General features: G+C 44.8%; 1 protein-coding gene across 10 annotated transcripts in view; it reads left to right on the top strand.

Moving 5' to 3' along the window:
- The window catches only part of PLEKHG1 (pleckstrin homology and RhoGEF domain containing G1), a 201,796-nt gene that overhangs the window by 111,540 nt on the left and 75,033 nt on the right, over nucleotides 1–15,223 (top strand). For 9 of the 10 annotated variants that reach the window (XM_053668704.1, XM_053668703.1, XM_053668709.1 and 6 more), the window contains one exon: nucleotides 9,222–9,727. In XM_053668704.1, the coding sequence (XP_053524679.1) occupies nucleotides 9,320–9,727 (408 nt within the window). In that variant the 5' untranslated portion in view covers nucleotides 9,222–9,319. Of the gene's footprint in view, nucleotides 1–280; nucleotides 320–9,221; nucleotides 9,728–15,223 lie in introns of those variants that run through there. The other variant, XM_053668710.1, reaches the window with a different exon arrangement.

Here is a 15,223-nt window from a genome sequence, read left to right as displayed (position 1 = left end):
CATTTTCAAGTTACCCACAGTGGTGTCTATTGTCTTGTTTCTCAATTGAATGATGTCATGTTTCATTTAAGGCTCTCAGTGATGCTGAAGTCTGTGGTCTGCACACCAGGGGGAAAAAGGCAGTGAGAAAGTTGCAAATCAGGTTTTTGTAAAGCCTTTGTGTGTCGGGTTTTGAGAGATAAAAGCTGACTCATGCAATATTTCCACGGAAGGAGCTGCACAGACTAGTAAAAGCTTCTTGTTTTACCTGCCTGAGCCTCCAGTGAGGTCACTGCATCAGCTGAAGGCAGACGATGCGGCTTAGCCTGGGAGAGCACAGGTAGGCGCTAACGTGAACGTCCGGACTAACTTGTCGCCTCCCTCGTGGGGCAGAGGGAGACCGTCCACCGCGGTGAGAAGCTGTCTGGGGTGGGGGGGGTCTTCTTCGCTCTGCCGGCAGGGACAGCAGCTTGCCCGGATACGTTACAGCTGTCCTGTTACAAATGCGATCTGTGGCCAGGAGTTCTCCAACAATGGAATTAGTCTGGAAGGTGATTTTGTTTTTCCTCCCTCTGAACTGCAGTCTGTCTTAAATGGCTTTTGCCTTGTTGCGGTGTGATTTTTTGGTCATTCTTGAAAGTTTGGTTGAGATATCTAGAGCACCGGTGTTTGTGATTCTGGGGAGAAAACTGAAATCCAAAGTTGCCATGCATCGAGTCCTCAGCATTTTAATGTGCTTCCTTTGTGAGGCTTATGCAGGCTTAGCTGGGAGACAAAATCAATGTTTGCAAATTGGAGGCTTAGCAACTGTGGTGATGAGATTTAGTCTGGAGCTAGTGGTGACCAAAGTGGACTAAGTAAACGCAGGCTCCATTTTGAGTGTTTGGTGGTAAGAAATACTTTTGTGAGGAGAAATAATTGGGGAGACGGAGGCATGCATTGTATTCAAGTCTATTGCACATTGGAATCTGGCTATATTTTGTTTTATTATTTTAATTTAGCGATACTAATATATTTGAAAGAGGTGTATATTCCATGTTCCTTCTTCTTAATCCCACTGAACATAAAGATCAGTTATCTTAATTTAAAACATTTAAGGATTTGATACAAATTGAAATCGTGATTTGAATTTGTTTAGATAATTTTTTCAGATTATGAAAGTAATACAGTTGTTGAAGAAACGTGATATTTACAGATAAATATCAAAGTAAAAGCATTTATTCTCTTAGTAAAAACCGATGTTAATATTTTTATTATATAACCTTTTGATCTTTTTCTAGTGTGGATAGTAAGTGACAGTCTAAATTCAAAATCGGGATGACATTGTACATCTGTTTTATAAGCGATCAAAACCTCCTCAACTGTGTATTCTGCCCGTTTTCTACACCCTTACACGTATGAAAGGGCATGGCATTTAATCGTTTGATATTGGCCCTTCCAGACGGGTTTATTTACTCAGATCTCTATTGTTAGACACTTTGAATTCACTTCCTCCTTTTTCTCAAAGAAAATGTTTAGTGTACTTTATAGATGGATTTATTTACTCAGTGTGCTATTGTTAGTCACTCGGGTTTCTCCTCTTCTTCCTCCTTTTTTTTTTTTTTAAATAAAATGTCATTTAGGCTAATGCCTCCCTCTCTGCACGCAGTGGTAGTCCTAGGACCCGAGTGTGTTCACTACAGACAGAGCCTGCCTGCGTTGCGCTCATTGTCTAGCCGTCACTCTGAAACTGGTATTCCTGCACTAACAGGAAGATGCTGTTCAAAGTGAAGCTGGAGTATAGATTATTATTTAGTCTACATTAAAAATAGAGTTCTGCAGCCTTCGGAAAGTCAATGATATGTATTTCATTACCCAAGACCTGGCATTAGGAGGAGGTAGGAGAAAATTGCTGTTTTGTGGTTCCTCCCGGTGATTCCAGCGAGGAGTGGGCCATGAATGCAGTTGAGCGTTATGATGTGCTTATTTTGGGGCTGCAGCCACGTCCTGGAGGTTGGGTGGGACCTGGGGAGTCGTATTGTCCAGATGCATAACTTCCACATGAGGAAGCCACGAATGAGAGCGTGTTATACCAACAGCTACTTTCTGGCTGGTGCTCTGAGTCTTCCAACACACACAGTCGGACGCTACGCAGTCCCTTCTGTGCGCATGCGCACTGTGGAGGCCCTGTTGGCGCATTGGTGCCGGGGGCCTTACACGGGGAGCTCATGATTAGTCCTTCATTTCCAGACCTCTAAGCTCCTTCTCTGCTCTCCTGTTGTATAAATCTGTATCCAAGTACAAGGCAAAGTGGACTAGAAATCAGAAACCATTGTCTCTGATTCACAGTTCAACTTTGACCGAAACGTTGCCTAACCTCTCTGTTTATTTTTTCCCCGTATAAAATTGTTTAAAGTAACAACATGTGAATGAGTTTTGAGGCTGTTTTGTTTGTTTGTTTGTTTGTTTGTTTGTTTGTTTTTAAGGATAATTTTGATCCAGAGTTAACAGAGTGAGGTAACATGCAAGGCTGATCTGTTAGAATAGACTGGGTAATCCTTTGCTGCGTAACAAATCACTCCAAAACCTTGTAGCTTGAAACAGTAAAAGTCATTTATAATCTCTCAAGGCTGCTGGGAGTCAGGAGTTCAGGAGAGGCTCCTGCTAGGTGGTTTTGACTCATAAATACAGGAAGCTGCTAACGGAGACGTCATCTTGAAGGCTGATCACCCACACGTCTGCTGCCTGCTGGAGATAAACAGCAGTAGCCAGAACACCTGAGGTTCCTTGAGTATCTCTCCACCCCTCAGTGTGGTCTCACCACCCGGTTTCTCCAGCACGTCAGCTTCTGGATAACCAGCCTTTTTTAAGGTGATGGCCCAGAGCACATCCAGGCCCAGGGACCGCAAGTTTTCCTTCTGTCTCCGTGCTCCACCATACTCTAGGGCAGTGGTTTTCAAGTGGTGTGCTGCGGTCAGTACCTGACTGTTGAGTCAGGGGCGCTGACCCTTTTTCCCTTAGATTGCCAGATTAAAAAACAACAGCAGCCAACACAACGATAGCTGTCTGGTGTGAAGGAATCAAAATTATACCTATCTTATTTCGTCAGGTCGGCAGAAGATGTATGTTTTGATGTGCCACAGAATTTCAGTAATTATTTTGTGTGTGCCATGAGATTAAGAAAAGGTTGAAAGTTGCCAGTTTAGGGCATTGGTGTCATGCCCATGGTTTAGGCAAGACCTTTGCCATTTCTGGGGTCCAGTGTGAAGGGGGATGGATGAAGGAACAATGCCGACTGCTTGGGAAAAAGACCCCCAAAGGGACGTATGTCATTTCCATTGGTGAGCACTTGACCACATGGCATTAGCTAAGGTAAGGAAACTGGGAAGTGTGCTCAGTTGAAACTCTATTTACCAAAGAAGAAGGGGATGTGGGTTTGGGTGGACAACTAACAGTCCCCTCTGAAAGGGAAAACACAGCCCACAGTTTAGTTTTACTTGACCCCCTACTGTCCTTTAGCTCCCACATTAAACCACCACAAGGAAAAGCACACAGTAAAGATAAAAACAGCTGCCTATGCCTAAAAGGCCTGAAGGGAATTCCCTAAGATCCTCTTTTAACCCACATGCATGCCTGGGCCCCCCAGCACAGAGATTCTGGACTCACCGAGTGGAGAAAGCCATGTAGCTCCTGCATTGGCTGCATTAACTGCCTTGCTTCATCCCCTACACTGCTGCAGCGGCCCTTCTACCTCTCAGTTCCCATGGAGGAGCACAGGAATCAATTACTAAATTATCTGAATATTTAGTATCAGAGTTTACAGCTTGAAGGTATTTCTGTTCTTCATTCAACCTCTCACTTCTTGTTTTAACAAGAGCATTTTTGCAACACAGCTTTCCTATTCTTTGTCTTGTTCCAATATTTGCTGTGAGGCAGGGAAGTAAGAAGCTAGGAGAATTCCTTAGCAAGTGGAATGGGAGAGGGAGACAGATAACTGAGCAAAATGGCCAGGCAGTTTACAGCCAGATACAGAAGGTCACCAGGGCAGAAAGCCGGGTGTCTACAAACAGGCAAAGCGGTTGCAAGACTTCATCCCCAGGGTGGCCTTCCCTCCCCTAGCATACTGATGACCATGCGGTTTGGACCCCCCTCACCTCTTCCCCCCTTGGAGGTAACCTCCAGGCCTCAGTCGTATTTCATCTCTAGGCCCAGAATGGCAGCAAAGCCAGTCAGGCAATGCCAGGACCTGGTGCAGTGACCAACAATCCCCCAAAGGGCACCTCTGCGAACCTGACGAATATTCTATCGAGATCTCCCCTGATACCTCCCTTAGATTCCCAGCCTCAAAAAATCCTCAAAAAATGAAGGCCCTCGCCCATGCTCTTTCTCCTGGGAGCGCCTTCCCTGCCCCTCTCTCCTTCACCCCAGGCACACATCTGCTAAACTCAAAGAGTCCCCACAAGACTTGCAACCAGGGGAGCAGTGGGCAGCGGCGGCAGCTCATCCCAGGCTAACACCCAAACCTTGTCTCCGAGGCCCCTTTTCTCTGACTTCTCAATGAGCCAAAGCAGCCCCACCGAGACTCTCTCCTGTTGCTTCTTCTCTCCTAAGCCCTCCCTTTGTTTCACTGTCTGCGACTTTAATGAACATCCTCCCCAAATCACCTGGACTCCTGTTTGAACTCTTTCCTGCATAAAGTCAAGAACCCACACACTCCAGGCCGTCCTGCAGCAGACCTGCCCCGGGCCCAGTCCCCTGGCTGATAACAGCTTTACCGACTCTTCAGTGCTGCAAGGTTTTTTTTAACTACTCATTGTGAAACTGTTTTTAATTTATAGAAAAGTTCCCAAGATAAATCCAGAGTTCCTATACACTCTTCCCCTGGCTTCCCGTAATGTAAACATCTTGCATAACCATAAAACATGGGTCAAACTAACCAATTAATGTGGTAACAAGGTTTTGACTTCTTCGTTGCCTAACAGCTACAAGTAAGTGTGAAAATCACATTCCCCGGATCAAACATGTGGAATTGCAGCCCTGGCCCTGCCATTTATACAAGAACCACGTTGGCATTTTAGAAAGGCAAGAGGGGGAAGTTCATGTTGCTCTCTGGGGCTGTTTATCTCTTGTGCTCTCTACCATCCCCCAGACGTGTGGGAGAGGAACTCTCTCCTCAAATACCTGGGGTTGTCTTTGAAATATATGCATGTCTATATTTCTTATAATTTTGACTCTTAAAAGATGTTTGGGTCTGTCTGTCTGTCTTTTAATCATGAAGTTGGTTGTCTGTATCTTCAGGCTCTGCCAAGGGCTGGCTGTGCAAAACATGAACTTCGCTGCTGATAAGGTCACTTCTTGCTTATATTTTAGTCTCTCTGGTGTCTTCCCTCTTTAAGCAATTGGCAGGCAGGATAACAGGGAGCTGCATAATTTCAGTTATTCGTTGGCCTTGCGCACAATACATTCTCTGGATTTTCCTGATTGTCCCGACAAGGAACTCAGTTAGGTATTTGTGGTCCAGGATAGCACTGAGCAGAATGGGGCAGTTCTGACAACTCCTCACTGGCAGCCGCTGTGCCCCAGGCTCTGACTCGCCTTGCAAAGGTGTCCTTGGGAGTTGCAACAGGAGGGGTCGGCTGCAGATCCATCAGTCCCTCCTCAACATGTGAGCACAGTCACGAGCAGCTTGGGCTGCACTAGCCATGGAACATTCTGCTTCAACCCTAAGTCAGCCTGGGAGACCAGCTAGAGCCAAGGAGAGCAGCTTCGGGTTCTGGCCACGCCATTCCAAAGGAAAGCAATTAAAATAATGGAAGTTGGAAGAACAAAGACAAGCCAAGGAATTCAAAGCTCTTTCACTGAGAAACAGAGAGAGGGACTTGTCATGAAGTGAAATGTGTGAAAGTGTTTCTACATCGGAGCTGTGTAACCGTTTCTTGTAAATTGAAAATGGCGCAAGAAGGAATATTTTAATGAGATGGCTTTTAGGCTAATGGCACATCTCATTGTAAGAATCATTAGGACTCTGAGGGGCCTCTGCTTCCTAGGTATCGCCAACAACATCTACAGATTTACCAAGGGTCAGAAGGACCAAGATCCTCGGGGTGGGCAGAACTAGGTCATTTTAGGATGTTCGTGGTCAACACAGCTGCTGACATGGGCCATTAGCAATGTTTGGTGAGTTTACAGAAGATGCCGTATAATTAGCCCGGTGTGTGGGGTTTGGTAAGAAAGGGAGAGAGGCTATGAAAAGCAAAGGAAAGCAAAGCGTCACATTATCCAAATGTTCATACAGCCCGCCAGCATCTTCCACTCAACCAAGAGGGAGCAGCTTCCCTGCGCTGCGGTTTCCTAGCTCATGTTTCAGTTTATCACGGGAAATCAGTTACCCCCGAATCCAGTCTGCAGGGATCGACTCCCAGCTCTCTTTCCGTCAGTTGGTAACAATGCTGTGCACTAATGAATGGAGCTTTCAAAAAGGGCCAACGGAATTATATGCACCTCTCCATTCACTATTATTTAAACAAAGATTGATAAGGAAGTAAATGTGAATCTTACAGAATCATAGAATTATCTAGAATATCTGGATCGGTTTGCCCAACTGAAATGTAACAAAGGCCACATATGTAATTTGTCATTTTCTAGGAGCCAAGTTAAAAAAGAGTAAAATGCAACCAGTAAAAAGAACGTTAAGGAGATATTTTATTTAACCCACGATCCCAAAGTATTATTGCAACATGTAATTAATATAAAAATTACTGGTGAGGTACTTTATACTTTGTTGCACACTAAGTCTTTGAAATCTGGTGTCAATTTTACACTCACAGCACCTTGCAGTTCAGACTGTTTGCATGTCGAGTGCCCAGGGGACACATGTGGCCACAGGCTGCCGTGCTGACCAGTGCAGCTCCAGAAATAAATACTAAAAATTGGTGAATTGCATTAAAAAGAACGGGCCAGACAGGGTAGGAATCCTAAATTATTTTGAGGGAGATGAGAACAAGACTAGACAGTTTTTATGAGGTATATTTCTTTACGTGAGAAAACTATAATTATCTTCTAAGCAATGAATTAACATGATAAATGATATCCATTAGCAAATGTAGCCTCATATTACATGCCATTATACAACCTAGCTTTAAATGCTTCACTTCTGTTATATTGGTAATTTTGGAAGGTATTGAATTTGGGGCAGTAAGTTCGGCTAAATACTACGGCTATCAGATACCTCCAATATTCTGTTTTATAAAGTACCTGGTTGGCAGTCTAAAGAACAGGCACCTCAGTCCAGGGGCCTGGATACTGTTGACCTTTGAACAATGTGGGGGTTAGAGGCACTGACCCCAGCCCAGTCAAAAATCTGCATGTAACCTTTAACTCCCCCGGAACATCAGTTGTCCCTCAGTATCTGCAGGGGATTGGTTCCAGACCCCCCCTGCAGACACTGACGTCCACAGATGCTCAAGTCTCCTTATAAGATGCACAGATCGATGCATGCGGTTGGCCCTCTGTATTCGCAGACTCTTGATAAAAAACCATACAGGTATTTACTAAATGATGCCCACATATAAGCAGACCCGCGCAGCTCCAACCTGTGTAGTTCAGGGGTCAGCTGTACATGGCCTGGTATTGTAACATCTGATGCTTCTTTGGAACAGGGCCCGGTCCATGTTGCTGTTTGACTCATCCACAAAGCAATCCCCTGTTGACCCATCTCCCATCCCACGTTGCCCTACCTTTGAAGGTGTAAAGGGCACTGGCATCCCTAGCAGCCCAATGTGGATGCCTCTAAAATCATTGGTCCCTTTTTTTGTTCCTCTTTCATCCCTTGGGCCCAATATTGGCAGGCTAATTTAGAGTGAAAGTAAGTTAAAAAAAAAAAAGTCTCTATTGTGTTCTTTTTCTCACCACTCCTGATAATGAATGTTTGCCAAGAGTTGTATTACTCTTAAATACAGTTTTCCATACTGGAGAGAAGGTTGATTCTAGTTTAGTCAGAAAACCAGAACTTGCCTTGGAGACCAGGGTACCCAGACCTATGGCGGGGAGGTTGATGGAGAGTCTCCCAGGGGCCCCAGCTTTCAGGTACACTGTACCCAACCTACATCTGGTCCTAACTCATAGCCTCATTCGACCCTGGGGACCTTGGAGAATCCTCATATACTTTCCAAGTAAATACCCAGTTGTGAAAGCGAGATAACCTCATGATTATGGTTTTGGTGGATGCCAATAGGAAGAAAAGCTTGCTGTGTCTGCTCCTCCTTAGACCTGCCCACGACTTTCCTAGCACCAGTCCCAAATGTGGGCAGGCATCCTCTGCGGCAAGTGTACCTCAGTGCCTGTCTGCTTCTTGGATTTTTGCCACACTCAAGTTGGAGCACGCAGTTTAGGGCAAGTGCATTTTAACTGCTATAACCAGCCCGTGTTTTACAGGCCATAAAGTTGTTATAGGGCACACAGAAAGAATATTGCAAAAGCTTAAAAAAACTGTGGCAAATATAGTCTGGAATCGTGTAACCCCATGTTACACGTCACAAATGGAACGTCAGCGTGCAGACATATCGTAGTGAGAGGGCAAGGTTGAAAGGGGGTGTGGGTTTTCATATTGGGGTTTCTCTTGCCTGGGATGAGAAAAATATTACCCAGGCAACACTGTCTCTCATGCTGTATAGTGGTGAAGTGTAAAATTGTCAGCATCCGCCAAGTCAAGGAGCAGTGGTCCCAGAATGGAGGCTTAAAAGTGTGTGGCATAAAGGTGGGTTACCCAGAACGGAGAGGTGTTTCCCAGACACCACGGGAATCACACAGGGCACGTTGTAAGGACACGAGCATCACCTGGGAAGCTTGTTGAAGCTGTAGATTCCTTATGCCCTGAACAGAGTTTTTAATGTGGAAAATTGGCACCCATCAGCACCTGTTAGTCATTCCAGGTGGTCACGTTTTGAGGCAATGGCTGTAGTGCCTCTCAAACCTTAATGCGTGTGCAGGTGGCACCAGGATCTTGTCAAAATGCAGACTGAAGCTGGGCAGGTCTGGGTGGTGCCCGAGACTCTGCATTTCTAGCACGGGCCCAGGTGGTGCTTTAGAAACTCTAACTCACTGCGGTGCCTTTGCGTGTCCTTTATGACTAACTTGCTGCCTCTTTGCTTCTGACTGTATATGTGGGCTGGGTTTTAACTCCCTCTGCATCTCTGTTGAATATCATTTAAAAACACTTACCTTTCTTATCTTGTCCTCCTTTCTTTTTCTTTTAATGTATCCAGATGTCCACCAGTTGCGTCTTGAAGTGCCATTAGCTGTAACTGAAGATCCAGACCCCAAGACTATAGCCAAGTATTCCCAGTCCCAAGAACCGAAGACCATGGAGCTCTCGGACAGCGACCGCCCCGTCAGCTTCGGCTCCACATCATCCTCCGCTTCTTCCCGGGACAGCCATGGCTCCTTCGGCAGCCGAGTGACTTTAGTTTCCAACAGCCACTTGGGCCTGTTTCCCCAGGATAAGGAAGCGGGGGCCATAAAACTGGAGCTGATCCCAGCCAGGCCGTTCTCCAGCAGCGAGCTGCAGAGGGAGCGCCTAGCCGGGCAGCAGAGCACAGACGCCGGCAGTGAGAGGCAGCCCCGGACCCAGCGGAGAGCGGAGGCGCACGGGGCCCCCGAAACAAGTGCGGAGGTGGCCAACAGCCCCAAGCTCCTCTACGTGGATAGAGTTGTTCAGGAAATCCTGGAGACCGAAAGGACTTACGTGCAAGATTTAAAAAGCATCGTAGAGGTAAGGCGAACTTTTTTTTTTTAAGCTTGTCATTCAGGATAAATATGTTTGCAGAATAAAGAGCAAAGCTGGGGGTGGGGGCGTGTGGTCACCTGAGGTGCAGAAGTGGGTGAACAATTAAACAGATTATTACTTAAGAGAAACCCTAGGCCTGTACTACTTATGTTAGAATCCTCTTACTATCTGCGGTAATGAATTGATGATGCCAGTAGGTTCACCAGTGTGTTGTGTTAACACCTACGCGGAAGATCTGAGTGCCTGGCAGGTACTGGAGCCGACCCAGGATGGAGTAGAACCTCAGGGCTCCTGAACTGCAGGTGTCAGGCAGCCCCGGACTGAGCCCACCAGGCTGTCCTCACCTTAAGCAAAACTGTCTGCCAGTACCTGGGAGCTTCCAAAAATACTGGCACCTGTGTCCTACCTCCAAAAACTGTCACTTCATGGGCCTGGGGTGTGACTGGGTGGTGGGATTGTGGAAGATCCCACATGACTCTAACATGCAGACAAGCCCGGGAATTGCTGTTTTGTGCTGATCTTTGTATCAGTTGGCATTTGGCAGAATGTGGTGAAGGGTAAACAAAAACGGTGGGCTTTGTCTTGTCTCGGGAATTTCTGTTCACTTTCATAGTAAACAATTCTGCATAAATTATTTGACAGCTTATGTGCCAGCTTTCACACTCTGGAAATTCAATACTTAATTTGACTTTGATTTATAGATAGGTTGTTAGGGATTAAGAATTGCTCATTCAGTCAATGATAAAAATATTAATATTTCAAAGGCACATTTATATTATAAAGTTACACCCACTTTGCTGCCCAGTAATATCAAATTCTTTCATTTGTCAGTGCCTACTTTCTGTTTCAGACTTTTAATCTAAGATGTCTCAGAATATAGAACATTTACTGATGAGAATATTTTCTACCAAATACATACATTCTTATAGCTTTAGCAAAAAAAAAAAATCTAAGGCATGATTGTGTATTGAGTTCCACAAATAATAGAACCAGACACTGTCTACTAAAAATAGTTATGACATAAGTTCCCAGTAAAAGTAGAAAAATCAATTGATGCTCAACCAAAACAATATACGATACCAAATGTCAAATAAGCCGGTCCAATTGGTTTTTAATTTCAACAATGAGGTCATTTGTACTTGAGAAGAAATACCTGTGAAACTGCCAGAACTTTACAACCTCTTAGGAAATTTATGGTTGTCAAAGCTTTCTTGGTTTGTCCTTTCTCTTTCTTTCTTGGAAACTTTTCCACCCAATCAAAGCTTGCTCTACTGAGAGAGGAGCCTTCAGTTACTGAACTGGTTGGTATTCCGTGGACATTCTCACTTTTTCTGGGCTGGCTGATGCCTCTCAGGTGAGAGGAAATAAGGTAAAGTGTGAGTGAAAGAAAACAGATCAAGAGAACTGGTGCATAGGCTGCTGTGTCTGCTGGCTCCAGGTAGCAGTCCTTTCTTCTTCCCAAATAAATCCTTTTTTGGTGATGAAAAGAAGTGATAAGGCAGAATATTTGCTAAGAAGGTTTCAGTAAAAATTCTATTTTAAGCTGTCCAAATGTCTTGCCTCTTTTCTTTATCCAATGTTTTACCTGAGGGGTTTGTGGACATTTTCTATAAAGAGCCAGATGATAAACATTTTAGGCTTTCTGGGCCCTGCAATCTGTCACAACCGCTCAGCTCAGCCACGGTAGCTCGGAAGCAGCCATAGACTCTATGGCAATGAATGGGCGTGGAAGTTCCAGCAAAACTTTAGGGCCGGATTTGACCCAAAGGCCAGAATATGCTGACTGCTTAATTAGACTGTAAATCTGTGCCTACATTTCATCAACTGTGAAATGAGACTAATAAACAGTACCTGCCTCATAGGGTTATTATTATGGGAATTAGATTAGATAATATATTTAAAGCTCTTATAAGTCAGACGGGTGTGAGATTTATCAGGGTGATCACTTAGTAAGTTATGTAATGTCTAATCACTGAGGTGTGCCCCTGAAACTAATATAATGATGTATGTCAACTGTAATTGAAAAATTAAAAACATATACATAAAAAACAAACCCTTACAACAGTGCCTGGCACATGGTAAACAATTAATAAATAGAGATTATCACCATCACCAGCCTCCTTTAAACTTGCTAGTTGAGAGTAACTGTACCGTCTTACCTAAGGACTTTCAGAAAAAGATGAGTCAATTCACTACAGTAGAAATTTAATGAGCAAAAAAATTTAAACGACTGATTCCAACATTATTCTTTTGAATGCGGGTAGATTATTTCTAGTGAATCCACTGAAAATTGAAGGTGGAACAGGAAAGAGGAGGAAGAAGGGTGTTTCGAGGGAAGGGAGTTGGGGGGAAGTAACCCAAACGTAGAGGGCGGCCCCCAGCTGGGAGCTGGGAGCTGGGTGCTGCTCCTCCCCCTTCCCTCACCCCCCCTCAGCTCTTGCGTGTTAGTGTACACGTACTCTTCGTTTATGGTGTGATGGGATAGACAGTGTCAGGGTAAGTGAAAGAGAGAAAGATGCTTTTCACACACCGTGAAGTGAAATGCCTTGAAAACTATTCCGCTCACTGCGGGACCTGAGAGAAGAGGCTGCTGTTTGTAGGGAGGTACCCAGTGCTTTGGAGCGGGAACTCTCTTACCCTGGGAAGCAGGCCTTCTCCTGCGTTCACGCAAAATGATAAAGGAAACCCAGGGACCCTGCCTTGGGAGTCTGTGCCGCGACTCCACTGTTTACTCTGCCTAGAGACTTAGCTCTTAGTCTCACAAGGTGACCAAAGCATGATGGAATGGAATCTGAGTTGGCTTCTGTCCCAGGCTATCCCTCCCTCAAGAACAACACTGTGGATTTGAGGTGGTTTCTGATGAGCTTGGATCCTGTTGGAGACAAGATCGTTGAGGGTGGAAGGGGCAGTTCCTGTCCCTGCCACTCTCTCCCTTTGCTGTAAAGGACTGATTCTGTGTGGGCCTTCCCTGGACCAGCCATAGCTGCTTAGGACACTTGCCAAGAAGAGAATGGTCCTGAGCTGAGGGAGAAGGCTGTTGGCAATAGGTGACTTGCTGTAGATTGTGTTGTCTTATTTCTTGCAGATGTCCTCACTCAATACTTTCCCTCCAGGTTAAACAACATTTATTACACTGACACTTTTTATAAAGTTCATGGAGACTAAAGTTCTTGAATGCTGAGAGAAATGTGTGTTCAGTGCTAGAGTGTAGGACTTGGCAGGGATCATCTTTAATGAAGGCTTGTTATGTGGGTGGATTTAATAAAGAACTTGCACTGTGGTACTTAGCACAATATAATATACCTTTTCTTTATGTGGCATTTGAGCACTTGAATTTGAATGTCTCTATTTGTTGTTCTCTCTAAGGGCTTTTATCATAATGGATGAATGGGATCTTTCTTAAAACCATTTTAAGATCTATAGTGTTAGAAGTAAACCTGTTAAATAGTTTTATGCTTATGTAGAAACCATCCCTCAAATAGCACATCTAATCACTGCGTGTAATCCCCAAATCTTGCTATTTGTTTTCATTTCTTTTTGTTGTTGTTGTAGTTGTTGTTGTCCCCCTTCTTCTCTATCTCGTCTCTCTCTCATCTCTTGTCACTCAACAATGACAAAAATCGAAAAGGTGGGACACAGTGGTTTTGAGTGGCAGCCTCTCCTACTTGTTGCAACCTCCTGTGGGAAGGAGGGCAGGGGCCAGCCTTTTACCTCTCTCCAAGCCTAATGGATTTGCCCAGTTCAAATGTTCTGTTAATACCTTCTGACTGATTGCTAACGAGCAATGAAAGTAGCTCAAGGTGAGCAGCATTCAATGAAAGCCAAGCGAGTGGAGGTCTGCAGAGCTGCTCTGCAGAAGGAGCTGTTGGCTGCTCGTGAGAACTCATGTGTGTTTGATGACTGATGGCAGTTGAGGTTACTCAATTCCATACACATTCTTACAGCCAAATCTTAACGCAGGACCAGTCTTTGAGTCAAAATTAAAGAAAGTTACTTACAACACATACATTGGTCAGACTCTCCTGCAAGCTTGGAAGACGGCGAGTGGTACCAGTGCAACACCTGAGGTTGGTGACTCACATCACCTCTTGGATCCCAACAACTGTAAATATCCTGCATAGCTACTACCACTTCTAGATTTTCTAGAATTGTGCTTTAATAACAACAAAAACGTGAAAAAGCATAATATTAAGAGCCACTACTACTTGAGTGTGTAGCACACATCAGGCACTGGATTAAGCACTTGCATCCTCACTCAGAGCCCCACATGTGGGCACTGTTATAATTTTACTGTTTTAGCACAAGAATAGCAAATGTACAGAGGGCGAATTAACTTGTTGTAGGTCACACAATTGTCAGTGGTAGAGCTGGAAGCAGAACCCATGTTTCACTCACAGACCATGTCTCCTACTTCTAGTCCACACTGTTATCACAAATCTCTCAGAGTGTAGCAGAGAATTCAAAGATTTGGGTCATCTTCCAAAGCTCTTAGGCTCTTAGAGCAGGGTTTTAAAGTGGCAGCACCATGCACATTTGGGATTGAATAATTCTTCGTTGTGGAGGATAGTTATGTACATTGTAGGATGGTCAGCAGAAAACCCAGCCCCTACCCACTAGATGCCAATAGAAGCACCACCTTCCCCACTCATGACAACCAAAAATGTCTCTGGACTTTGCCAGGTATCCCTGGAGGGGCAGAATTGCCTCTGGCTGAGACCCATTGCTCTGAAGACTTGGGATACATAGTGTATAGGGGTAGGCTAACCTGCCGTAACAAATAGGCCCAAGTGTAGTGATTCAATGCAGCAGAATCTTTCTCCTGTCTCAGCTAACTGTGTGTGTTCTGGTTAGTGGGCCTGCTGCTCCTCACACAGTCAACAGGGACCCACACTGATGAGGCTCTGTCGTCAGCAGCATGTGGCTTCTGAGGTTGGAGTGGTCTCACCATCTCCATCAGCTGGGAGATGTAGGTGGTCTAGCTGTGTGCCCAAAGAAGCTAGGACACATTTTTGTGAACTGCAGTCTCTACAGTGCATTATACATACAGTTTACCCTTGAACGGCACACGGGTTTAAACTGTGGGCATCCACCCATAGATGAACTTTTTTCAATAAATACACAGCCAACCCTCCATACCCTTGGGGTTTCACATCCACGGATTTGACCAACCTCATATCAAAAACAGTATTTTTGATCCTTGATTGGCAATATGCAGGTGCGAGCGAGGGCCAGCTTAGGTTGTGCACGTCCTCACTGCATGGAGGTTAGTGCCACCAGTCCCCGCGTTGTTCAAGGGTCAACCGTGATCAAAACATCCCCATTGCAAAACCTACAGCGTGTACCCCTCCACCACCACTAAGTACAGAAACACATGAAGAAGGAAGTAAGAAGATTTTTTTGATGGTTATTACTGCTGAGGTTACTCCTAAATAACCTTATAGAATGTTTGAAATTGAGTTCTTTCTTTAAATTCAGACCTAT

This window comes from Artibeus jamaicensis, unplaced genomic scaffold, assembly GCF_021234435.1.
Source record: "Artibeus jamaicensis isolate MK-2021 breed Jamaican fruit bat unplaced genomic scaffold, CSHL_Jam_final contig_497, whole genome shotgun sequence".
NCBI lineage: Eukaryota > Metazoa > Chordata > Mammalia > Chiroptera > Phyllostomidae > Artibeus > Artibeus jamaicensis.
The sequence above is the reverse complement of the archived record's forward strand: the minus strand, read 5'-3'. Positions and strand labels throughout refer to the sequence as shown.